Raw genomic sequence first — 27,373 nt, 5'->3', positions numbered from 1 at the left:
CCCGGCCCAGGGCAGTTGTAGTCGCCGTGGCTCGGGTGGAATGAGCCCGCAATCCAACAGGGGGCTCCTTTTTAGCCAAGGAGTAACAGGCCTGGATACACAAGATGATCCATCGGGAGATGGTCCTCTTGTGCACCGCTTTCCCCTTCTTAGCGCCCATGTAACCAACAAAGAGTTGGTCACCCACCCAGAACTGGCGTGTGCGATCCAAATAGAATGAAAGCGCATGTTTTGGGTCCAGAAGGTGGAGCCGCTCTTCCTCTTTAGAGGGGTGCGGTGGCGGAAAGAAGGTTGGCAAGGTGATAGACTGGCCGATGTGGAAGGCCGTGACAACCTTGAGCAGGAAAGATGGCTTAGTACGCAACACAACCTTGTCCGGATGGACTGAAAGGAATGGAGGAGTACAAGAAGGGGCCTGGAGCTCACTTACTCTCCTGGCAGAGGTGATGGCAACCAGGAAAGCAGACTTCAAAGTGAGAAGACGGAGAGGACAGTTGTGAAGAGGCTCAAAGGGAGCACACATCAGAAATGTAAGAACAAGGTTCAAGTCCCACTGAGGCATCACAAACGGAACAGGAGGGAACATGTGTGTGATGCCCTTTAGAAATCGATTTACAATAGGGGACTTGAACAAAGAAGGTTGATCAGGCAGCCTTAGAAAGGCTGAAAGGGCAGAAAGGTAGCCCTTGATAGTGCCCAGAGCACAGCCCTGCTGGGCAAGAGAAAGAAGGAAGAGAAGAACCTCAGAGAGAGGGGCAGCAAGAGAATCCACAGCCTTTGCTGTGCACCATGCCACAAATCTGTTCCACCTGCAGGCGTATACCGACTTTGTGGAGGGACGCCTGGCTGCCAGAATGACATTACAGACTTCAGGAGGCAAGTCAAATGGCCTCAACTGTCGCCGCTCAATCTCCAAGCATGCAGGTGGAGGCTGGACAGGTTCGGGTGGAGGACCCTCCCCTGCTGCTGCGACAGAAGGTCCTCCTGAAGAGGCAGACAAACCGGGGGATCGACTGACATACTGAGTAGCTCTGGATACCAGTACCTTCGCGCCCAGTCCGGAGCCACAAGGATGACTTGGGCCTGGTCGCGCTTGATCTTCTTCAGCACTCTGGGCAGAAGTGGTATAGGCGGAAAGGCGTACAACAGACCGCAACTCCACTCGCAACGAAAAGCATCTCCGCGCGAGTGCCGCCTTGGAAATTCCAAAGCGCAGAACTGATGACATTGCGCGTTCTCTTCGGTGGCGAATAGATCTAACCAAGGCTCTCCCCACTGCTGAAAGAGGCCTTGCGCCACGTCCGAGTTCAGACGCCATTCGTGATCCATCATGCACCGACTGCTGAGCTCGTCCGCCCTGGCGTTCAGTGAACCTGTCAGGTGTTGAGCCACCAGGGTCACGCCCTGGCGTTCCAGCCACTGCCAGAGGTGCAGAGCCTCATGGCAAAGGATCCACGACCCCACCCCGCCCTGTTTGCTGCAGTACCACATGGCGGTGGTGTTGTCCGTGAACACCTGCCCTACACTCCCCCGGACAGAGGGGAGGAATGCCTTCAGTGCTAGACGAATCGCCCGCAACTCCAAAAGGTTGATATGGAGCCGGGCCTCTGCCGGAGACCAGAGGCCTCTGATCTCCGCCTTTCCCATGTGGCCTCCCCAACCCTGGAGGGACGCGTCCGTCACAACTACGTGCTCCGGTTGGGGAAGGGAGAGGGATCTGCCGCTGACCCAATCGCGGTCCGTGAGCCACCACTGCAACTGTCTCGCAGTGCCCTCCGAGATCAGGATGTGGTCGGATAGGTTGCCCTGATGCTGGGCCCACTGAAACTTCAGGTCCCACTTCAGAGCCCGCATCCGCCACCTGGCGTGATGCACCAGAAGGATGCAGGAGGCCATCCGCCCCAGAAGCCGCAGCGTCAACCTGATCGAGACCCGGGATAAAGGCTGAAAGAGTGGAATCAGAGCCTGAATATCCCGGACCCGCTGTTCGGGAGGATAAACCCGAAACTGCGCCGAGTCGAGAACTGTTCCGATGAAGAGGAGCTTCTGAGAGGGACACAGGTGTGACTTCGGCACATTGATGGAAAACCCCAGCTGGTGCAGGTCTGCCGTCGTCTGGAGGTGGCTGACGACTGTCTGGGGCGAGCCCGCCTTCAACAACCAGTCGTCGAGGTAGGGGAAGACTGAAACCCCTAACCTGCGCAGATGAGCCGCGACCACCGCCATCACCTTTGTGAACACCCGTAGGGCGCTGGTAAGGCCGTAGGGGAGCACGGTAAACTGAAAGTGCTCGCGGCTGTAGGAGAGTGGGGTCTGCAATCCCATGGCCACCCCAGATTTTTGCTTTTTGCTTCACTGGTTTACGACTTTCCCTAGCTGTGGGCCTGCTAATCAGACCCACAGCCTAGCTGTTCTCTCTCTAAATTACAACCATGTACCCTAGGTGCATTTACCAATTGGTACTGGGCCACCTTATCAGCCCCTGTACAGTATACCCTAGGTATCCAGGGCATAGGTGTACCCAGGGCCTACCAGGGGCTGCAGCATGTATTATGCCACCCCTGGCTGGCCACCCACATCCGACACAACTGGCTGCACGACAGCTGGGGCAAGGTGGTGTAATCACCCTTTGCTTTAGATATAGTATTCCTATATCTAACCCTAAAATGGACACATATATTCCTATCAGTCACTCCTATGGCAGGCCTTATCAATCCTGAAGGCAGAGTGCTTGGAATTATGTGAGATGGTGCTCTGGCATGAGCTGAGCCCGTTTGCAGCTTGCGGAACCAAGTCCTTATAGCTGTTCCATGATAACGCTATACCATATACTCATAAGTGCATTATAATCCTCGCGGTTAAATGCTAACTTTGGCATAGCATTATCAAAACATGTCGAGTGAGGTGTCATACGAATTGGAATACTAACCCCTCGCCAATTCTGGCGACGGGGTTAGCATTCCACCCTTCTAGAGGGACACGACATGTATGTAACTGTAAACCCCGGTTAAAGTTAACTCGAGCCTCAGCATCACAAAATGGATGCTGCCACCACAGACACAAGTCTGACCTCCTGCTGCTGGGAGTCCTTCCAGCAAGGGAGACTCAGAAAAAGGGTTTCCTGCCTTGGGAGGTGCTAGCACCACCCCAGACAGGATTTTGTGTATTAGGTAGGCCAAGGCTGAAAGGAATGAGACATGCCTGGGGCACACAAGGTGCCCTGTGCATACACCGGTTCCAACCAGTTGCTGGGGCACTCCAGCCCCAGCTCTGGCGGGAAACTGGACAGAGGATAGGGGGTGTAACCACCCCCCTTCCTGGTCCCACCCAGGGGAGGGACCTAGTCGTAGTGCAGCCCCCTTTAGCTGAATAAAGGTAAGAGCTGGTCCCATTCCAGATTAGATTACTCTTGACAACTTCCACGAAGAACTCTTGACCTTCGACCTCCTGAACATCAGAAGACTGAAGAATCTCCCCTATGGTCAGGAAGTGACCATCCTGCTTCGCAGGCACCATCAAGCCCCTGTGCGGTTTGCTGCAAAGTCCTTCCATCCCGGAATCCGACGACCCAGCTCGACAAGACCCGGACCTCCAGACCTCTCTGACCTCTACCCACATCCACAGCACAGCTGGGACCCGTGGGTGCGACGAGCAACGTAGAGACGGCCATCTTGAAGAAACCTGCACAGCGCTTCCAGCACGACCCCCGAGGGTTCCTCGAGTGAGTGCATTGGGGACTGAGAAGCCCCACACCGACGCAGCTCCTGCACCAAAGACCAGCCCCCCAGCATCCCCGTGATCTGCGTGGGGCCCTTTTGCCTGGTTGCTGCCCTTCCTGTTGTCTGGTCACTTGCCGGCTGGCTAGTGACCTCTGAGACGACGACCCGAAGATTTCGACCCTGCTAGTCTGGTCCCCCAGACTGGCCCTTGCTTCCTTGTAAAAGAGAAGCACCCCGGACCCTCCTGGTCCACACCAGATGCCATCTTTGTTCCACCGCGTGGCTTGCACTAGCCAAGGCCTGTTGTCCAGATCGACGATCCGACACCGCCAACAGCAGCAGACTACGTGGGACAGCTCGTGCCTCCAGCCTGGTCGTGAAGAACAGCTCCTGGTCCGCGCAGCTACAGTGAGCAGCGACCCTTCCTTCACCTGAACGCGGCGACAGCATCTGGTTCCCTCCTGGTTCCAGCACCGTCACTGGCTAGTGACCAAGACTCTGTCCCCTTCCTTTTCAGGACTTCCTTCTTCCTAGTTCCATCCTTGGAACCACCGGACTCCTCCATCTGGCTGCCTGCCAGCAACTTCTTGTTTCAGGCATCACCGGGATCAACACAGCAAACCCGACGCAACTTCAGCCCTATGCACCCGCAGCCTGTGGGTTAGGTAACTAAAGCTTCTATTCTAGTGTCCAGGTCCACTGTTGTTTTCCCTCCATCCAGCCGGGTTCGTCCGGAATCCGTAACTTTGTAAACTGTAGCATCCATAGACGTTGGTACGCATCCCGCGTGAGAGTTTCCCCTCTGCACGCGAGTCCCGTGGGCCTCCTGCTCCTTACTTACCTAGTTTGTAGCGTAGTCCCACCGATCCTCCAGCCTCTGGATCTCCTTACAGTATTTTCCTTCCTCACATTCCATTGTTTTGAGTATATGGTTTGTCGTGCCCCTAAGGCACTTGTATAGATATTGTGCGAACTCGTATTTCTTTTGTAGTATTGTCATGTGCTTAGCCCTCTGACCTCATAAAGAGTTCAGAGGTGTTGTTATTAATAAACATATCGTTTATTTTCATAACAACCTGTGTGGTGTCCTTTCATCTGTTATTCAAGGGGTTATATTGTGGTAAAACAGCTGGCTTCACATGCCAAAAGAGTTTAGCCTAAAGACTGCTTTTGTCCACGCTACTAGGATAGCTGGTCTATCAGGTTGACTTACAACCAATCACCATAAGGGGTTGTTTGGACTGATACAAGGTGATCACTAGAATTAGTGAGCATCATATATCAGGCCAACTTCTCACAGCGGCCAACCGTGAACCGCAGGTAGCACCGGTGGGCCGGCAGGACGGGGATGTGGAAATAAGCGTCCTGCAAGTCCAACGCTACCATCCAGTCTCCTGGGTCCAGGGCAGCTAAGACCTGAGCCAGTGTCAGCATTTTGAACTTCTTCCGGAGGAAGCCGTTGACGTTCCTTAGGTCCAAGATAGGGCGTAGGCCCCCTTTGCCCTTCTTGGGTACCAGAAAGTAGTGGGAGTAGCAACCACACCCTACTTCTGGCCCAGGAACGCGCTCGATGGCCCCCTTGGCCAAGAGGGCCATAACTTTCTCCTGCAGAAGTCGCAAATGATCCCCCGATACGCGGTGGTTCTGCGGTGGCATGGCTGGCGGGGTCGCCTCGAAGGGGAGGGTGTAGCCCCTTCGGACGATTTGCAGCACCCACCTGTCCGACGTGAGAGTGCGCCAGTGGAGGAGGTGATGGCGAACCCTGTCCCCCACTGGCGTCACATGGGCCTGAAAGCACGGACTAGGAGGGTTTTGAGGCGGATGCTGCGGGGGAAGGTGTGGACTGACCTCGCCGTTGTCCCCGACCGCCGCCACAGCGGTTTCCACGGCCGCCACCGCCTTGGGTATTACCCTGCGGAGCGTGGCTGGCAGCACGTGTGGGTGCACCCCTTCCGTGGCGACGAAAGGAGTGAAAGGCAGCCGATTGCTGGCGCGGGGCCGAGAGGCCCAAGGACTTGGCCGTAGCCCTGGAGTCCTTAAAGCGCTCGAGCGCATGGTCTGCCTTGTCGCCAAAAAGGCGACGGCCATCAAACGGCATGTCCATGAGTGTATTCTGGACATCGGCCGAGAAGTTGGCGGACCTCAACCAGGCGTGGCGACGAATCGCCACCGTCGTTGCCATCGCTCTGCCCAGAGAGTCGGTGGTATCCAGTCCACACCGGATAGAATAACGTGCCGCATCCCGGCCTTCCACAAGGGCTTGGCCGAGTTTAGCCCGTACCTCCAACGGGCATTCTGGCAGCACGTCCGCAACCGTATCCCACAGAGAGTGGGTGTAGCGGCCCAAGAGGCAGGCGGTGTTGGAAGACCGCAGTCCCAGACTCAGGGAGGAGAATACCTTTTTGCCTTATTGCTCATACCTCTTGGATTCCCTGTCAGGCTACTCCGACGGGAATGCGGTTTGGGAATTTGAGGCCTGGATCACCAGGCTCTCAGGGGTGGGGTGGGTGGACAGGAAACAAGGGTCGCCCGGGGCCGGCGTCTGGCCACGTTCCTATCTACAGGCGAACCTGTAGCGGGCTTGGACCCAGTGCCCAAAAGAACGTCGGTCAAGGCCTCGTTAAACGGCAGCAAAGGCTCGGCTGAGCATGACTGCGGCTTAAGGACCTCAGTGAGGAGGTTAGTCCTCACGGCCGCGACGGGGAGCTCAAGGCCCAAGGCCTTGGCCGCCCCCATGAACACCACACTGTAGGTTGCCCCCTCCTCCATAGCCACGGTAGGATGTGAGACAAAGCCAGTGTCCGGCGAAGTGTCCAGACCACTGGCATCCCCAAGTTCACCTGTCCAGTCCTCCTGGGACTGACATTCACGTGTCAGAGGGTCCTCAGACCCCTCCCAATACTCCTCATCACCCATCTCCTGGTACTCAAGGTTAGCAAATGATGGGGCCGGTTCATGGAAAGTGAACTCTCCGAAGGGCGTCGAAAGCGGCGCCAGAACCGGGTCGAGGGAGGCATCGGGGACGGCGCCGCCCGAAGACGGCGCTGGGGGTGACACCTGAGGGACCGGCGCCAGGGAGGTCGTTAAGTCCACCGGCGACGACCCGGATCCGGTGGGGCCCTGCGGCGCCGGGCCCGAAGGCGCCGGCAGCGTCGGGGCCAAAGCCCCCGACCCGCTAGGACCCCCAGACGGGTCCGCTGGGCCCGAAGCACCGCGGAGCCCATCGGAGGAGTGAGGGACCTCATGGCCATGAGGAACCGCTCAATCTCCTCCGGCGTCGCGCGCGGCCCAGGGACCGGAGGGTATGGGGCTGGACGCGACGCCTGCGACCCCAACGGAGCCGCATGGGCGGTGCCACCTGAACCCCCAGCCGCGTCCCGCAAGCGTCGGGGGGAGTCGGAAGAGCGATGACGTCTCTTCGACTTCTTGTGCTTACCTGACGACTTCGACCCTGAGGAGTGATGTCGACTCCCGGAGCTCCGATGGCTCCTCTCCCGCGACCGGTCCCTCGACCTCCGTCCGGACCGTTCTCGGCGCTGGGCCGACTGCCGGAGTTCGAGCCGCTTGCGGGACCACTCCCGCCTAGCCTTCGAAATCAGGGCCAGGCAGTCGGAACAGGTCTTGTCGTCGTGGTCGACGCCGAGACAGTGGAGACACCGACAGTGAGGGTCGGTGACTGACATCAGCCGGTTGCAATCCTCACAGGGCTTAAAACCTGGCATCCCTACCGGCCCCGTTCAGAGTCAAAGACTTCGAAAAAGAATGATCAAAAGAGATCAAAAAGTTTAGTCAAAAAAGACTAAGGTACCACTTTTTCCGGATCTGCGCTGCTGGCGCGGAAAAAAAGAAGAACTGACATCAGCACGCGGAGGCGGCGTCTAAGTACTCCGACGACGTCATCACGACGCCGACGACGGACCCGCAGACGACGCCTACCGACGCGCAAGGGTACTGCTACGCAAAAAAAATTCGGATTCAGTCTGACGCCTGGGGATATTCTAAGGTAAGGAATCTATCACTAACGTGTCTCTTTCAGATGTGTCATGATTTCGAATTTATGACACAGAAGGGATGCAGCAATGGAAGAATTTCAAAGTTTGTATTCCAATAGCGATATAGGGTAACACTCTGGTGTCTGCACCACCGATGCAGGATTTGGGTACCATGAAACTGGCTGGATGGTGACAATCTGTGCTAAAAAAAAAGTCTATCAGAAAGTTAAGTTTTATCAATGGATAAATGGAGAATGCCCTCCTTCGGGGGACTGTCGGTAACACCAGGCCCGCCACAAACATTACAACTCATCCCATATAGTTCTGCACAGTTTTTTTTTTAAGAGGCACTCTCAGGAATACATCGATGTACTTCTGAATAAATCAACCATCTTCCTAAAAGCATCTCATCAACAGTAGCCATGTAGTTATCATTCGGGCTCTTGGGCTGTCCATTCTGCAATATGCCCTGTTATTGGCCCCAGTTATGGTGGATTCCGTCCCCTATTAGCCATTCCATTATTGGAAAAAAAATACTTAACATAGTCCACATTCAACGTTACCACTAGGGTTCGGGGCCATCTGAACGTCTTAACGTTGAAAGCAACCTGCCCTCAGTGTTGGTGCATAGTCATAGCTTTATCATCAATTCACAGAGAATGAGGAATACACAAAAAAACAAGGCTTACTACACAAAAGCTCGGAGAGAGGTCTTGGTTAATGGGGGGGCTAGCATCGCCCATGCATGTTTCACTCTAGTGGCTTTACGGCAATGCCCATGCAGTGATGTCAGAGCACAATTTTCCATTCACACTACAACTACCATGCAGTTACTGTCATTGTGTGGCAATAAGCTTGCAAATTACTAATTGTGGCAATGGCAAGGCACATCTCCACACATGTAGCAATATTTGAGCATATTTTTCGTATTAGCATCATTGATGCACGCCCTACATTTATACTAAATAGACGGCAGTGCTTGTGCCCCTTTTTATTTTAAAATAGAGATCGCAATACCTAAGCAGTTTTCTTTCAAGCCATGGCAACACTTATGTAAAAAAATTTCACACTAATGGAAATTAATAGTATAGTGCTTTAACAATTGCTTGAAATTAACAAACACATTTTTCCCGTTTTAATGTTGTCTGTGAACATTTTTTCCTTTTGGATGTTTCTAACTAACCTTTCTTTCACACTTTCAACCCCAGTCTGATTTCACACGCAGCCCAATATATCGTTCAATCGTATGGAAATTAATAAGTTCATTGCTTTCACACAGCTAGCAATTAACAAACACATTTTTTCCCGTTTTTAATGTTGTCTGTGAACATTTTTTCCTTTTGGATGTTTCTAACTAACCTTTCTTTCACACTTTCAACCCCAGTCTGATTTCACACGCTGCCCAATATATCGTTCAATCGTATGGAAATTAATAAGTTCATTGCTTTCACACTGCTAGCAATTAAAAAGTGCGTTTTTTTCACGTTTTTAGTGCTATCTGTGAACATTTTCTTTCCGGATGTTTTTACCAACTAAAATTTTTTTCACACTTTCAATTCCAATCTGATTTTTTACACATGTGTGCAATCCAATGGCATTTATGACAATTTCCAAGCATATTTCTTTCATACTGATGGTAATATCCATGCACATATCTCTCCTAGAGACAGCCATGTCAATGATTACGCTTCGTAGTAATGCCAATGTCCCTGCACTGTTCGTTCATAGTGATTACAATGCCGACATACTTATTCATACTAACGGCAACATCCTTACATGCATCTCAGACTGACCGCAATGTTCGTGTACAGTTAATTCAAACCAATTACAATACCATACATTTTGCCTTCATATGTTTAACAGAGTACATTCATAATTCATTTACAAGGATAGCATGCTTAACCTATAGCAACGTCTATGCACATCTTTCACACAGATAGCAAAATATGTACACATCACATTGAATGCCCATGAACAATCCTGTCACGTTGATAGACATGCCCATGCATTTCTTCCAAACCGACATCTGGTTTCAAGCACATTTTACTCATAATAGCAGAGCCTGTGTGCACATTTCTTTTGAGCTGACAGCAATGTCCATGCACATTTCTTTCACATCGACAGTAATGTCCAAATACATTTCATTCATATCGACTGTAGATCCACACACATTTCCTCCACAGCAATAGCAATGCAACTCGAAAGTATTTTCATACTGATTGTATTGTCCATGCACAGTACTCCCATCCTTATGGCAATATCCACGCACATTAGTTTCATAATGACGGCATTCTCAAGGCACAGTACGCGCATTATCATGGCAACGTCCTTGCATATTACTTTCATAATAGCAATGTCAATATGCCAATGCACAGTACTCTCGTCCTCATAATGTCCCTGCACGTTACTTTAATCGAGATGGCAATATTCATGCCCAGCACTGTCATCTCCTGGCAAAACTCGTGCATATTACTTTCACACTCATGGCACATGCAGTAAACCATGCAGAATTAGATTCTGGCTAAAAGGTGTCTCTTTTGTGGGGAAAAAACATGCTGTGGTTAGGAGCACTAGAATATCTGAAAAATCGGCAGAGCTTCTGCCTCCTCACGTTTTATTCTTTCGTTTCTGATACTTTGTCACCATGTCCTGTAAACTGAAAATGAAATGAAGAGATGAGGTGAGGGGGAGGAGAATTAAAGGTTTATGAAACAACTGAAAATACCATGACAGCATGTAGATGTTGCATGAAAAATAAATAGGATAATGTCCTTTTACATGGAAGGGTGTGAATAAAACTAAGCATCCCAAACATTGTGGACACAACATTCACTTTATTTCATGGCTACGTCACTCTCCAGCGCAATGCCAGAATGCTTCTTCAGTGTAACTGTGGTATCTCCCCAGACAATCCTAGAGTAATGCGAGAGCATTTCGCCACTGCATCAACAGGACAGCTCTCTGGTGCACATTTAAAACATCTCCTGGTGCAGTGTAACACATCTTTCCTGTGCAAGGGCGCATTTTTGGTTTGGGGAATATGGCATGGAACTGGATCTGAGGAACAGAGGGGTGCTTACCAAAGAATATTACTACAGAAAAAATATCTCAAACACCAAGATTTGCTGAGACAAGATGGTGGGGACTTGTATCTGGGACATTAAAAGGCTGCACGCTGTATAGTTCAACACTAACAATGGACATACATTTCAAGTTTTTGGCATAGGGAGATGAAGCAACTTGCTGGAAATACACAAACTTTGGTCAAGACCTAAGAACGGAGTTAAAACCTGAGGTATCCGTGTTTCAAATGCAGTACCTAGGCCCCTAGACTGAATCTGTTTCCTTCTGGGCATTTATCTGATACAGTGCAAAAAGCAGCTATCTATGTTCGGAGTATTACAGCCTAGTAGCACAGCACCTCTCCAGCACAATGACATAACATATCTCAGGTACAATACACGTCTCCAAGGCAATAAACAGAAGAACATGTCGCTGCTACTTTGTCAAAGCATCTTCACGTGCAACACCACAGCATGTCTTCAGTGAAATGTTCAACTATCTCCCCATCTATGTCTTCCGCGTTTTCAAAAGCATCTCAATCGCATATTTCAAGAGGAACTCTCTGGCCAAGGCAACAGCGGGTCATCTCTTCAGTGGAATGCCTGATTAACTCTCCAGCTGTCTGGTACAAGGAATTTCCAGTGTAATTCAACAGCATCTCACTCGTGCATTGCAAGAGGATCTCTCTCGCCACGGCAACAGTGCAGAATCTTTTCAGTGTAGCTAACTGAGCTTTTGACGTAATCCTCCATAGGATGCTGAAAACTTTGAACCGTCATTTACCTTTAACATGTTCCTAAAACCTGTGGCGACGACAGGCAGCACTTTCACGCAGCACTTTCACGCAGTACTGTGCCTTATCTGTGTCTAAGGGTGTGAGAGACCTGACAGCTGTCTGAAGGACATGTAAAGCTGCACTGTACATACGTCCGGCTCGGTCTTTGTTCTATGCAGAGGTTGGAATTTCAATGACCCATGTTTTATATATCCCGAACTATACCCGAAGATATGAAGTATCAGAGCGATTTACATGAGCACCCGTTTCGTTACAGATGGACACATTCATATTTGTTCAGCAATGGGAAATTAGGATTTGCCCAGAATCACAGGATGTTGAGCGTCGTTGCCGAGACTCGAACCCGGTTCCCAAACTTTGAGGTCGACCACTCTAGCCATAAGGCTACATCCTACCTGCCAACTCACAAGGTGTCACCCTGTGACATATTGGCGCCCATCACATGGTCTCCCGGTGATGAGCCGATATCATACGGTGTGAAAATTGCAAAAAACACAGTTGATGGACAGAATGTAGAACAATGTCATACATTCACCCCAGTACAAGGATCTGGGCCTACATCCATCGTTTTTTTGCACTCCACACCACCCTGGGTTAGACACTGGCTATATGCAAATCAGCTCTGATCCTGTGCCTCATGGGAACAGTCCAGTCCGAACTACCAAGCCATGTCTTTCCCAGACCGGAATCAAGCATCCAAGGACCGGTTTCTGGCTATCAGCCTTCATCAGCCTGGATAGCTTGACTCCAGTGGTGTGGAGAGCCTGGGACTCACGTCTGAGCATACCCAGCACACTCGGGGTGAAAATTGCAAAAAACACAGTTGATGGACAGAATGTAGAACAATGTCATACATTCACCCCAGTACAAGGATCTGGGCCTACATCCATCGTTTTTTTGCGCTCCACACCACCCTGGGTTAGACACTGGCTATATGCAAATCAGCTCTGACCCTGTGCCTCATGGGAACAGTCCAGTCCGAACTACCAAGCCATGTCTTTCCCAGACCGGAATCAAGCATCCAAGGACCGGTTTCTGGCTATCAGCCTTCATCAGCCTGGATAGCTTGACTCCAGTGGTGTGGAGAGCCTGGGACTCACGTCTGAGCATACCCAGCACACTCGGGGTGAAAATTGCAAAAAACACAGTTGATGGACAGAATGTAGAACAATGTCATACATTCACCCCAGTACAAGGATCTGGGCCTACATCCATCGTTTTTTTGCACTCCACACCACCCTGGGTTAGACACTGGCTATATGCAAATCAGCTTTGACCCTGTGCCTCATGGGAACAGTCCAGTCCGAACTACCAAGCCATGTCTTTCCCAGACCGGAATCAAGCATCCAAGGACCGGTTTCTGGCTATCAGCCTTCATCAGCCTGGATAGCTTGACTCCAGTGGTGTGGAGAGCCTGGGACTCACGTCTGAGCATACCCAGCACACTCGGGGTGAAAATTGCAAAAAACACAGTTGATGGACAGAATGTAGAACAATGTCATACATTCACCCCAGTACAAGGATCTGGGCCTACGGTGGCAGGGAAAATGAGCTGAAAACCACTGTAATTGTGGTTTTCCTGTTTGTTTTCCGAGGCTTTGAACTGCTGACGTACATTGGGGGGTGTTAACACCTTGCCTGCGGCGCCGATTCTCCCCCGGTGCTGAACATTCCATTCGCGGGTGTGGTCGTGACGGAACCATTCCGTCATCCGCACAGCTCAACCGTGAGGCATGACGGAATGGTTCCGTCACAAGCATCGAAGGGGTTAATACACCCCAGCCCAGAACGTCGGCACCAGCCACAGAAAGCTTTATGGGGGTGGGTCGGAAGAGGGCTTGGGAGCACGGTAGGGTTCAAAAGTACCCCGATGGTACTTCTCGGCACGCGTCTCCGCCTCACACAGTGAAGTTTTTGGTGCAAGTTGTTGGCAGGACTTAACGAGTACAAGCACCATAACCTCTGTCTTACTGGCCAGACCGGTGTGAAGCAGCGCTGATAAACGTGAACACTTGGTAAATGCATCATGTTGGCACCGCACTCGACAAACCACTGAGGGAACAGAACATTAGGGAGTTGCCAACGATTGAAATTTGCCAGCAACTTAATTAGTGCTGCTGCTATCAGTGCAGAAGGTGCCCAGGCACCGGAAGCCGCTGCAGGATCCCCTTCATGATGGTCTTTGACTATATTACCAAGAGGAGGGGGAGGGGGCCTTGCTACACCACTGAGCGAGAAAAATCAGAATGTATGCAAGAGAATGGTATATAACCAGGAGTTGTGAAAAAAATCCGCCCTCATTACTTATTCGAGCAGTAACTCGTTGGGTGAAAACCTTTGCCTCGAGATTTAAGTCTAGACAGCTCACTGAATAGAAAATGCATCTATCCGCGCATCGGTATTTTGAGTTAAAAGCAATTTTTAAAAAAAAGCACTTTCAAAGACTTTTAAATAATTTTCAGGGCATGTCACGTGCAAAATAGTTCAGTCCTCGGTATTTTTAAATCAGTGCACACCTCTTACCCAGGTGTCTCTACAAACAACCAGACACTTGAAAGGCTTCGGCACATGAGACCGCGCACAGTCTCCATTCACCCAACCTCAAGACGGGCCCAAAGGACTCGGCCTCGCAGCGCTATACTTCAAAGTTCTTCACTGAAATCCCAGGGTGCACTTGACTCCCCATGAGCGCTTAGGTCCGAGTTTCTCACACGATGGACGCCACGTTACACGCACGATGGCAGCGAGAGGACACAGGCGTCAAATGCTTGCAAACAGGCCGCCGCTCGTTAGGCTCGGGCCCGGCACACGGAGCCGGCATCTGTCTCTTCCGGGGAGTAACACGTTGACAAATGCGGCGCCGGCTCCGAGTCAACTCGCAGCGCCGCGCCATCCATCCCGCGCGTCCCGCATCCGGAGCAAGCCGCGCTGCCCGCGGGAGGCGGGAAGGTGAGGGCGGGGGCTAATGCTCCACCCCGCCGAGGCGAGGAGACGGGGCGCCAGCAGGCTGGGGCGAGGCCCAGAACGAGGGAGGCAATGGGGAGCATGGTGGAGACGGAAAAGTGCCTAGCCGAGGGAGTAAACAAGCCAAGACATAAAGGACGGAGGTCTGTGGTGCCTGCTGAGAAACCAGCTGAGTAGAAGGCGGAGCAACACATGACAGCGGGGGTGGGGGTGAATGTTGATGTGTGGAAGGAGGGAAACCACACCAAAAGCAAGAATAGGAAAAGTACATGTCGCAGCGGGGTTGTCTTTGGGGAGATATGAGGGACTGCACCTCTTAAGTAGCATGAGTAATGCCAAAAAACATGGTGGAGATGGGTGAGGGGGCTGCGCGTGTATGCAGAGTGAGCAGAAAGCATCTGTCCAGTGCGAGGACGGGCCCAGGGGATGGCGGTAGTGTGTTGTCAGGAATGCCGTCCAAGCTCCCTACAAGGTTGGAGGGATAACACAACCTGCCCAGTGACAGGAGAGCGGGGAAGGGCCTCTTCGAGCTAGGCTGAGAGGAAGCAGGGATTGAAAGCGCCTGCCCACGAGCACCGTCGGCGTCCGGGGCGGCAAAGAGGCCCTCCAGCGTGGTGCAACAGCCTAAGTACCCACGGAGGCCCCTCCCCGCCGCCCCTGGACGAGAATAACGACCAGCCACCTCCTCCAACCAGTGGGGAGGAGAGGCGAACATCCTGCTGGGGGCGGGACAGCCCTCCGTGACTAGTGGCCCGCCCTCTCAATGGCCACTGCGTGGCCTCGGGCAGGCGCATAGTCACATCAGGGCCACAGAAGACTCCCACCCCCTAGTTCCCCAAACGTGCAAAATAATACACAGACAACGTAAGTTTGGGAGAAAAATTGCTGCAGGTTTATTTACATACAACATATGTAATAACGGTGGGTAGACATTACGGGCGATCCCGGGCAGGCTGCATTCTCGCCACCTGCCCGCCTGTTGAGCCAAACAGCACAGTGGCAAAGCACCCAACTGCTGTATAATAAAATTATAAATACTGACACGCCCCTTGTGGGGCGTGACTAGGCAAACCCCCGGTTGCACAGGCCCACAACCGCCCGAAGGACTACTGGGGCGCCGACACAAATTCCTGCACCTCCCCGGAGGATACAGGTTAGGCTCTGGCACCCCTATGTGCCCGCTGAAGTACATCGTTTGCACCTCTCTTCTTCCGGATCGCCCAGTAACTCCGCCACAGCCTGTGCGGTGGTACCCGCTGCCGCACAGGCCCCCCCACCACTGCTACTCCTCATTACCTGCAACCTCTGCTCATAAAGCTTCTTAAAATCTAGGAAGAACAGGTCAAAGCCTGCGGGCGTGGGGAACACCATCCTCCTCGAGGTAACCTTTGACCTCGTCCTGAAAAAACAACATGTGTTTGCTGGATCCCAGGCCCCTCCGTTGGGGGAAACCATTCACGGCCCCCACCATTTAGATTTTAGGGAAACCTGAACCTTGCTCTGCAGAGCATTTAAACGGTCTAAGACAAGACCACAGCAACAGGGGAGCGGTGGACCCTGTCCACCTCGAAGCGACCTGATCCTGACATGAACATTACATGTCTAAGGACACCCAGGCCCCTCTGCCCCTACTCTGCCTATACCCCGGGTGTTTAAAGCTATGCAACAAGGGAGAACCTAACCCGGTTACCTGAAGTCATACCACTAACCTGGTTACCTGAAGTCCTTCTACCAGGTGAATGACAAAGGCTGAGGAGGGTCCAATACTGCTGAATGTGCTTTGAATCGACAATAGGTGTTCCAGCACATGCCCAGCAACTCAACCCCATCCTTTCACCACGAGCGTCAGCAGGCTATACCCAGTAACGGGATAAAGCAGCTGACCCGGGTCAGAAGGAATACCCCTGAAAGAGACCAAGCGATAAGGGGACCACCCCTGCTAATAACATTCGTACAAAGCATCAGTAAACTAAACCGAATGATGTACTACTGCCACAGCGCAGTTCTCAAACTTCAACTGAAACTGCCAAGTATACGCTGTGCACTAAACTCACGAAGGATACAAAGTCCCCTGCAGTGCGCGTAGCATCCATTGGGATACAACTTGCGAGGTAGCCTGACATGTGATCTATAGTATTACCAAGGTAACAGCCGGGATCACAAGCCCCCTGGTTTAGCCAGACGGCTGCCAGTCCATGCTACCTCGAGGATAGCCTGTCGAGAAGGATGACATACGACCCTCATGAGGGAAATGATAAACTGAACCCAGGAGGGGGGGGGGGGGGCACCAGGTTGGTGACATGGCAAGTCAGGCCAGCTTCTCACATCTGGAGGGGCATAAAGGAATTTATAGCCCTCAGGCAGCCAAGGTGTGTAGACCACACTGAGCATGATTCCCGGAGTAATGGGATGACGCTATACTAAAATAAACTTTGTGTCCTAGCTGCCCAACAGGATGCCAAGGATGCAAGTGCCCAATCACTGTACGAGCCCGCACCGACCCGCAGCAATGCTGTCAGGGGGGAGAGATCACAAAGGCCGGGAAGGGTGCCACGGTGACAGGCCCCCCTGTCTACTAACACACGGGGGGCGCAGGCCGCCGATACCGCCCCCACACGACAGAGGTCAGATTAGGTGTACGGCCCGAGCACTAAGGCGCCCCCACCGCAAGAGGCATAGGGTGGGGCCCAAAAGGTTCTCCTCATAAAGACACCTCCCAGAACTACGGGCCCTCTCTCATCTGAAGAGGAACTCAAAATGGAAGAGGTCTCCTATACTAAGGGGGGGGGGAGGCCTCACATTGTTAACCCAAGGAAAGAGTCAGCCAGGTACCGAGAATACACTCTCTCTACCGTAAGCATGCGTCATATATAAGCATGCGTCACATACTCTATGTCACAGTGGACGAGAGCTTAGAGTGACTACGCCGCCTAATGCATGAGAGAGGTGAAGGCGTGTGTCTTCCAGCTGACAAACAAGATTTTCCAACAAGGGACACTTCCACTGACACTACCTGACCTTTCCCCACATTGGAGGCGGACCTACACTTCTAGTAATTCTACTTGCCCCGAGTGTGGAGGAACTTCCCAGCAACAGGACAACTGTCAGGTGATCTACTACCAGGAATAACTAGCAATCACATGCACTTATCTAACCTCTTGCACCACTATGTGCTACTCAAGAAAAGATTGGTTACCTGACGCACCAGATGCGCAAGCGCCTGCGTAACCATACACTCCTGGGTGGGCCTGTCTACCAGCAGGGAGGGTAGAGACCACCAAAAGGCCCCGGGGCCACCCAGAAGCGGCCCACTAACCAGCCACCAATAAAAATTAAACATCTGAAGTGGCCCACATACACAAACACCAACAAAATTTAAACATCAAAAGCTGATCACCCTGGGCACAACAACAACAAATGTTCGGTGCCTTACCGATGCAAAAGCTCATAGGTGCCGACTCTGGGAAGGCCAGAGTGCTGCTTATCGGCTGGGGAAGTGTGGGAGACAAGTGGCCGAACGCCGTGGATGCTCTAGTGGGGCCCACCCGGGCAAGTGCTTAAGAAAGTTAGCAACTTGTATGCAAAGCACCAGTGCGGAAGCAGGTGCAGCCTGGCCCAGGTAGCAAAGGTAACTATTCAAACTCCTCCAACGCTCCTAACTATGGGATGGGAGAACCAGCGCAGCCACAGAAATCAGCCACACACATCACACAAAGCCTCAGCAGACTACACCCAGTCTCGACAAACTTCTGCTGAGGCGCACATAACGACTTACTGTTGAATTGCGATATATGTACGCTTGTGCAACTAGACTTGACCAGTACAGACGGGTAATACAGTGCGCAATGTTAGATAGTAACGTTTACCGTACCCCACATGCAAGAACAGTGGATGACAGCGAAACTACTACAAGGTATCACATTTGGATCCACATAAGGGTTGGGATCTTGTGATGTGAAAGGAGCAGGGATAGCGTCATTTACGCTTCTAAATCGCACTATGCTATTGTATTAAACTCCCCTTTGACCCAGCCCCATGGGAAAGTCTGCGCAATATAAAGGCAAGATAAAGAGTGGATTGCCGTAAAGATGCTAGCTGCCAATGAGGCATGTTGCCAGAAGTGACCTTTACATGATTTAGGTGTGACAGCGATGTCGACTCTAGAGACACTGCCACGATGGCCAGCCCTAAAGGATGCGGGAAGGACTCATGCAGCCACCAGACGATGCCGCAATTAACATGCCGGTGCCTCGATCACGATCGGGTTATTGCTCTCTCAATAGAACGAACGGCTCTATGACCATGCCCGCAGTGCAGGGCGGCCCCGCGTGATATGGATCCCTAGTTACGAACGAGTTTGCGCGATATTTCAATCCGTACAATAAGTCGCACACGTGGCAGGCAGTGGGGTGATCACATTATACATTGCCAAAGAAACCCGCTTTAAAGAATTGCATCGATATCGTGAAAGTCACATCAGAATTTATCGGCCATGCAACCAGCCACATCCGAGGTTACACTTGACGAGTTCGTGAACCCAAAGCAGTTCTGATCTGGACACGTTACTCTACATCTTTCTTCTGCTCAAAGGGCGTAATGTCTAATTCCTACTTGTTGACCACAACATAACGCTCGTCGAGAAATGCCCCCCTCGAGGGCATAATCCAACCCTCTACAGAAACAACAACCAAAGGCTGGAACGCCTGCACTAGTTACAGCAAGGTATTTCGAACATATAAAGGCTGCACGGACCCCGACAGTCCTTTTGTATTCCCATGGCCCTGCTACAAGCTACGGGGGGCGGACAAGTCTAAAACCCTATTGACCTGCCGACCACACGGTGACCCTGAGCGAACACAGACACTAAGAGGTACATAGCGGTGGGGCCAGGGGGGCAGAGAGCCCGGGACGAAGTGCCCTAAAGTGCGTGACCGAGAGGCCCACACACCTGCCTCCAAAGGCAAGACCTGTTGTGTACGCGAAACAGGGGGATAGAAGCCAGGTTCGCACACCAGCCCCGCCAACCGTAACTGAGCCATGTCAGCAGCCATCGCTACGCGCCACAACGAGGCCCGTTCCCACTGAACACGCAAAACCAGTCTGGGCAGCACCGAGCATAGCTGGCCAACGCGATGTTCCTTAATTTCCCCTAGAACAATGACCCATTGGCTGCAAACCGGGAACCCCTAACGCTAATAGTAAAACTCTGTTGTGGAAAGACCGAGGCAGAGGGCAACGAGCATGCTGATGACATACTCCCACCCACACCATTGTAGATAACTACCTGCAAAGCTGATCTATAGCTTGATAAGGGAGTACCACGCTACATAAGAGTAGAGTTATACGCTATAGTGTAAAGCTGTAAAGAAAGCCCGATACATGTACGATATGAAGACCAGAGTCAGTACCACTTCCAGAAATTACAAGGGGCACAACCCTCCAAAGGCTCTGTTACTAGTAAGATTGAGCGGGGCGTACTTGGATTTCTCCGGCAACTCATGCAAGAATCCCAAAATGAAAGATCCGATAAAAGATGAGCAGGAAGCGTGCGGGCGTCATGCCCTTATCGTGCCTACATCATGCCTCGACGATACAGCACTAGTGCTGCCTGGGAGAGACCTAAGGCCTATATCCTTCATGTATGAAAACTAAGTATAACCAACTGTTATAATCTGCAGGAAACAAAGCTTCAGTTTCGCTAATCACAAGGAAGAAATGTTTAGTAATATGCGAAAACAAAACTATATTAGACAGTGATCCAACACAACGAATAACAAGTTCTGGTAGACACACACCAAATGCAAGCAAACAATGCAGCTTTGAGTAAATAACTGGTAGGATTCAAGCACCGAACACGGTAGGAGTGACTAAAGTAAGATCTTAATGCCGACAGGCCACCTATCCACTACAGTTCGCTTTTATCAATAATTGGGTCGTGCGATATATCCGATTTGGACCTCTGCGAACTCTGGCACCAAGGGGTCTTATGCCGGGAGCAACAATACCAGGGGGGCAGTTAGCTCACGCCTCGGAATACTCCCTGGGCAGCTTTGCTAGCAAAACCTGGCATCCTAGTTCTTATTATCTAAGTTACATAAGACAATCATGAAACAAGGTGTGGTAATGCAATGCATCCATAGCAGTAGACAGTATATTGTAAGAGTGTTTATGGGCAGCACAAACTCCAGACTTTGTACATACAACAATGGTTGGGATTGGCATTACTAATCATAGTGCATTTCTAACCAAACCAACCCTTTTTTGGAACATTAGGATAATGAGACTGGTGGAAACATAAAATTCCGATCCTATAACTTGCAGTTCGCAGGCAACTATGTGATGACAGTTAATAACTCACAATACTACATTAGGATTGTAACTTATAAACGAAGTAACAAAATTATGTGTTACAAAAGCGGAAACCACTGAGCTTATCCAAATAAGAAATTAATTTTCCGGTATTTTATGGCCCGAGCGAGGCGTGGATTAGACAACGCGGCGCAATACCTAGTTCCAATATGTATAACCTGCCGCGTACATTTTGGCACGGAAGAAATGCATAGCGTACAAATCACAAGAAGTTCTAGAGCCTAGCCGAGGCTCAAACCCGGGACCCATAAATCCACTCTCGGGCACAGGATGGAAGCTACCCCGAGCCGAGCCAGACCCACGCCGAGGCACACACCCGAGTCCCTAAAGTCCCCTCGCGGGCACAGATTAAAAGCATCCCCGAGCTGAAACCGACCCGGGCAGCAACCCCCCCTCACCCCGCAAAGTTCCAAACTGTAGCTCCCGCAGACATGGCAGCCGACCAGGGCCAAGCTGGCGAAAGACACCATGCTGCAGAAGGCATCCTTTCTATCCATAAAATTATATTCTGGCCTTGCGGAGCGTGCTGGCATTACTTCACTTCGCCGCACATCAATCTGCGCATACTACACAGACTGCTGGGCGCTAAAATGGAGTACCACTGAACGAACCAGCAAGCAATGCTTAATAGAGGTCTGCTTCAAAAACGGCCCGTACCTGAAACTGCGCATCCCTCCTAGATAGCTACACTGTACAGAGCGCTAGAATGATATCCCGCTGTGCGAACTAGCAGGCAGTGCATATACAGAGGTCTACTACATGAATGGCACGTACATTAGACTGCGCATATCTCGGAGAGTTTCACTATCATGGGCACTTGCACGAAAAGGCAACATAATGGGGTAAAGACCCGTACATTGTATCCCCCTTAAACCAATACATACCAAGGAAATGCCCATCAATGCCCGAACTTACCCACATGTGCAGATATTGAAGGATTGTGCTCCCAAATTGCGCCGGATAAATGAAACAAGCCGCCCCCGAAAATGGCCGCACTGGACGCCATTACCCTAAGCGCCGAACAACACACCATGGTGTCCCCAAAATGGCCGCACCCGGCCACTATCACACACGTGCACAAAATAGTCGAACACAACTGCCAGGGACCAGCATCATCCTCACGCTTGCCCATCAATATATGCGTGCACTTAACAAACACTGCGTAATAGAAATCGCGCCGTTCTTGAATGTTGGGAGACTGACCAAAGAGTGTCAGCACAACAACCTACAACAATGATAACGGCTCGAAGTGAATACATTGATGTCGCCGAGTTTAAATGTAGGACCCTCGCCGAGTTTAAATGTAGGACCCGTCGCAGAAGAGTATATATGCTGGGAAGGCCACGTAATGGGTAACTAACTGAATTAGCGCCGCGGACAGAAACATACCAAAAGAAACCACCGCAGGCACCGCAGCATTACGACGCCAATAGCCCGGGGCTAGAACAGTGGAGAAGACCTCATGCCTCTTACAACTACCCCTACGCGCCAAGTCCGGCACAGCAGCAAAACAATCCACGGGACGGAGGGCAGCATAGAATTGGCGACGCCCGCCTGTGACCGCCTCGTACCATGGTACCCGCAGAGCAGCGCTCTGCACCCTACCACCACCCCCGGGCTCCAGCCGAACGCCCGACAACTTGCCCCAAAATTAAAAAAGGCCGTAACCCACAAGCGCAACACTTACTGCCACCGGAAGGGCGAAACAGCCCGACGCACCCACTGCCCTACATAGGATGCGCTTAAATCCGCTGAACCACGACGGAACAATGACACCGGCAGCCGAGGCCTCAACGCCCGCCGGACGGGGCCCAGCATACTCCTCCTGAAAACTACCGCACCTGCATATGCCCCCTGCTGCCATCATCCAACACACACCCCGTTACTCGCGGGCAACACAGTCACTTAAGGAAGCGCCACGACTCCACAGAGTCAGGCTGAGCAGGAGAGGAGAGGGGGGTCAGAAGGGTCACGGTAAGGCTGCGCCTGCAATGGCAGAAATCTGTCTCCCGTACCCGGGTGCTGCTCCGTTCGCGCCGCCCTCGCAGGCTTTAAATTACGGGACCCGCCGCAGCAGGTAATATCGTATCTCACGACACACAACGCAGGGCAAAACTCACCGCACACGGAAGAAGCCAACAAACACGACGCCAGACCATCGAGGTGCCCCCCCTTGAGACCTCAGACTGAAAGGGGGGCCTCCAGCAGCAACAGGAAATAGAGCGTCCCCCGCGAGGACACTACCACGCGTCTAGAGTGTCCCAAAAGATGAAAAGAGTGTCCCGACAAGCACCGTCGGCGTCCGGGGCGGCAAAGAGGCCCTCCAGCGTGGTGCAACAGCCTAAGTACCCACGGAGGCCCCTCCCCGCCGCCCCTGGACGAGAATAACGACCAGCCACCTCCTCCAACCAGTGGGGAGGAGAGGCGAACATCCTGCTGGGGGCGGGACAGCCCTCCGTGACTAGTGGCCCGCCCTCTCAATGGCCACTGCGTGGCCTCGGGCAGGCGCAGAGTAGAAGGCGGAGCAACACATGACAGCGGGGGTGGGGGTGAATGTTGATGTGTGGAAGGAGGGAAACCACACCAAAAGCAAGAATAGGAAAAGTACATGTCGCAGCGGGGTTGTCTTTGGGGAGATATGAGGGACTGCACCTCTTAAGTAGCATGAGTAATGCCAAAAAACATGGTGGAGATGGGTGAGGGGGCTGCGCGTGTATGCAGAGTGAGCAGAAAGCATCTGTCCAGTGCGAGGACGGGCCCAGGGGATGGCGGTAGTGTGTTGTCAGGAATGCCGTCCAAGCTCCCTACAAGGTTGGAGGGATAACACAACCTGCCCAGTGACAGGAGAGCGGGGAAGGGCCTCTTCGAGCTAGGCTGAGAGGAAGCAGGGATTGAAAGCGCCTGCCCAGGGGCAGAGAGGCAGGGGGCATCAACCTCCCCCAGATCCTGTCGATTGTAGGGGCACCTGTGAGATACAACGGCATCAGGTGGTCCCCATACCAGTCCATGACGGGGCACCTGCCGTGCAACAGATCGCCAGGGCTCAGTAAATCCCTCCACTCCGCGGCGGTGCACTGGTAAAGTATCAAAGGCTCACTCACAGGAAGTGGTGTGAAGGTTGAAGCCAGGCACAGCGTAACACAAAGTCACCACAAGAGGTGTCAGGGTAGACCGGTGTGGCATGAAAACATACAAGAATTTCATGCCGCAAGTCAGAATAAGAGATTCACCCTGATGCCCCTGAACAAGGTCAGATTTATTTTTGAGAACGCACTCCCAGAGGGGCTTCCTCAGCAAGGTGTGTAATTGTTTTGATGAGGCCTCTTGGCGCTTAATAAGAGGCCTGGGATGGAAAGAGTAATATGACAACTCGATTCTGGGGCTGGCTGTCACCTACACTGGAAACCAAGGAGTTTAGGAGCTCCTTCTGAACAGAACCCTTCTAGGAATGGTCACCAGGAACAGTTCCACAGGGCAGGGGGCCGTGGAACGCCCACCTGTCCCAGCCTTGCACGGCTTCCATGATAGGGGAAGGACGGCTGAGGGCAAGGGAAATGCCACAGATAGGGGCGGGCAGGAAAAGGTTCAATACTGAATTTAAAGAGGATCATGGCATAACGTAAGGCTCGCATCGGCACCAGAGATGTCAAATGAATTCTAGATCCCGAGGGCTAGATGGCTGATAATTCAAAATTGGATCATTAATGTTTTCTGTTAAGTCGTACAACGAGGAGCGAGTACCACAGCTGAAGCCTCCCCCTTATTGCTTCAGCAAACCTATACTTGGCATATGCAAAGAAAGAGCTTCTGGACAGGCCGAACTCGGCTTTGCCACAAGCCTTGCTGCTGCATGGAGGACATATTCAGGACTGGTAAGGCACTGGGTATTCCTGTATGGATCCCGTCTCCGCTTTAAGATGTGATGAGGCCAGACTGAGCAGCTGAGTGGAAACCATCGGGTGGAATGTTTGTTTCTTATTTTGCTAAGTAAATATAATTAGATCTGTAATAGGCCATTAGGAAGAAGATGAGCTTTTTTAATATCATCGCCAGAGGATACTTTAAGGTACAGCTGGCTTTTGTCTTCATTCCAAGGCTCTGGCCAGCCAATATGAGTTTCATTGGCTCCCTTGAGAGAATAAAGATGGGAGGCAAGAGCGTAGAATCTTAAGGTAGATCACAGTTTAGTGGTACATCATGGTGCCTATGTGATTTGATTTAAGTAAAATGAGATCAGACTTTCAGAAAGGAAGCAAAACAATTTGAAATATTTCTTGCTAGGCTTGTGCAGACGGAGGAGGGCATGTGCTGCAGTCCACTATAACAAATGCAGCTGGCAGGGGTGGCTCTAGGCTCATGGCGGCCCTGGGCAGGGAGCGTAGGGAGGGGGTCCCGGAAGAGGGGGTCCGGGCGAGGCGGAGACCCCGGAGCTCAGGAAGGTGTTTTAATAAAATGTCCAGAAAAGGCGTTAGATGACCAGCCAATCAGGAACCAGGAGGAACGCAGGCGCGGAGGCCAGTGAAGAGGGGGGGTCAGGGTGTTTGGAAGTGGAACAGAGCCGGAGGCCTCCAAATCCCTGCCAGGGCCCGCCACGCAAATATGTATCCATCCTCAGAGTGTTATTATATTAAGGATATATATTGGCGTGACGGCCCCTGGGGTTTGGCGGCCCTGTGCAGGTGCACAGCTTGCACATGCCTAATGCCGCCCCTGCAGCTGGGAGTTCCAACAGGACTAGGAGGCAAAGAGCTCCACCTGCCACAATATTTAGTGCCTTATTCTGTACCTGCACAGGGCTGATTTTTGAGCTGCATCTTGGATCGAAGCTTAACTCTTATTCTTTTTCTAAGAAATGCCTCTGACTAGACATTTAGATGAAGAGCCAGTGGGAACTGCTCAAAGGTGTTCCTGGTATCCCTAAGGATTTTTAAACCACAATCAGGAGGAGGGATGGAGAGGAAATATTGAACGTGGTCCAGACCAGCACACAACCTCCCTGGACTAACAGACAAGCAGAATTGGTTTGCCGTTCCGCTACTGCACCAAGATGTTAACTAGACTTCTTGTTCAATGATATCCACAGCTCTAGAGGCCAGAGGGAGAAAAAGATCCCTGTCAAAGAGCCCCATGTATAGGGATGTACACATTTTTATTCGCTGAGCCTACGGAGGGATAAAGCGGGAGGGAACGTTGTTGTTTTTTTGGGGGGGGGTTCTAAAAATCTAATGCAAAGTGGTATGATTGGTGCAATACTATTCGAACAGATGTACGATACACGAATGTCATATTGGGATAAATGTTGTAAACGGTGGATTACAATATGGTCTGTATTGTTCAGAGAAATGTGACTCGTACTAATAAGAACAGACGATGTGTAGTGCTTTACCCCATGATGTACTGTGATGAAACCTTCTAATAAAACTATGTTTAAAAAAAAAAAAGAGCCCCAGTTCCTGGAAGGCCTCCTGGTATTGCAGCGCTCACCCAGCGAGGAGCTACCCCGATGATCAATCATGCCACCACGGAGGGTGAGGGCTAGTGCATCCTTTAAATATGGATTCCCCTTGGTCTGTGAAAGTCATTGAACTAGAAGTGAAGTTAACCTCTTGGTGGGGCAGGGGCGATTTCGCCATTAGGGCTCTGTGGCTCCGCCCCTTGCTAATTCGAAACCCTAAGTAAAATGTATAACACGTATCCATGCAGAGTAAACAGCTAGTTTAAAATTGTTACTGTCAGGGCTTGGACTCTCTCGCTGCGAGAGCAGGTCAGGCAGTCAGGTACTGTATTTTAGCCCTAACAAAACCACACGTATGGCGCTCCAAGAATGACAATAGTGATGTGAGGGTGTGGGGGGTTCCCACACCAGATCCAAGCGGTGCTCTCCTGGATGGGTGTTACCCTTCAATCTTAAAATGCTTTTATGAACGTTCAATCCAATTCAAAAGATTGTAATTCAAAGTAGAATATTTAATCCATGGTCATATATTTCAATCATATAGACTTCGGTATAATTCAACGGTGATTCATCATAATGTCAATATCCACAAAACTCATTTAACAAGGTCCCAAATCCCAATGCATTTCGGGACGATGTCCCTTCATCAGGGGATGTGATGATGATCTACGCGGTCAAGAAGACACGCTCACATGGCGAGTATCACGGAGTGCCACACCACCGACCGTTTTTGCTCCAAGAATGACGCCATGACGTAGAGCTTATCTCATCACAGCCCTAAGTGCAATGTAATTGGAGCCGGAAGGCTATCAGCCCCTTTGTGCTGGATATTATGCAGTCCCTGGGCGTTTCCATGCACAGTCAGTGGCACTTCAATCTTACGCAAATCCGACCCTGTCTGAGTTACCACAGGATAGACACGTAATTGCTCGGGATGTGTCACTGCTGCTTGGTCCTATAACTTTGCCAGGCCTGCCTCGATTGCATGGCTCGGCTTCCGTAGTTCTGTCTACAG

At 51.5% G+C, this 27,373-nt stretch overlaps 1 protein-coding gene across 19 annotated transcripts in view; it reads right to left on the bottom strand.

The window, feature by feature from the left end:
- MYO18A (myosin XVIIIA) overlaps positions 1–27,373 on the bottom strand; it is an 864,705-nt gene that overhangs the window by 45,797 nt on the left and 791,535 nt on the right. For 16 of the 19 annotated variants that reach the window (XM_078680070.1, XM_078680063.1, XM_078680062.1 and 13 more), the window contains one exon: positions 10,323–10,367. The exons of the other annotated variants lie outside the window; for them this stretch is intronic. In XM_078680070.1, coding sequence (XP_078536196.1) covers positions 10,323–10,367 — 45 coding nt within the window. The remainder of the gene's footprint in view (positions 1–10,322; positions 10,368–27,373) is intronic. 19 annotated transcript variants of the gene reach the window in all.

This window comes from Lissotriton helveticus, chromosome 3_1 (genome assembly GCF_964261635.1).
Source record: "Lissotriton helveticus chromosome 3_1, aLisHel1.1, whole genome shotgun sequence".
NCBI lineage: Eukaryota > Metazoa > Chordata > Amphibia > Caudata > Salamandridae > Lissotriton > Lissotriton helveticus.
Note: the sequence above shows the minus strand (reverse complement) of the source record. Positions and strands in the feature narration are given on the sequence as shown.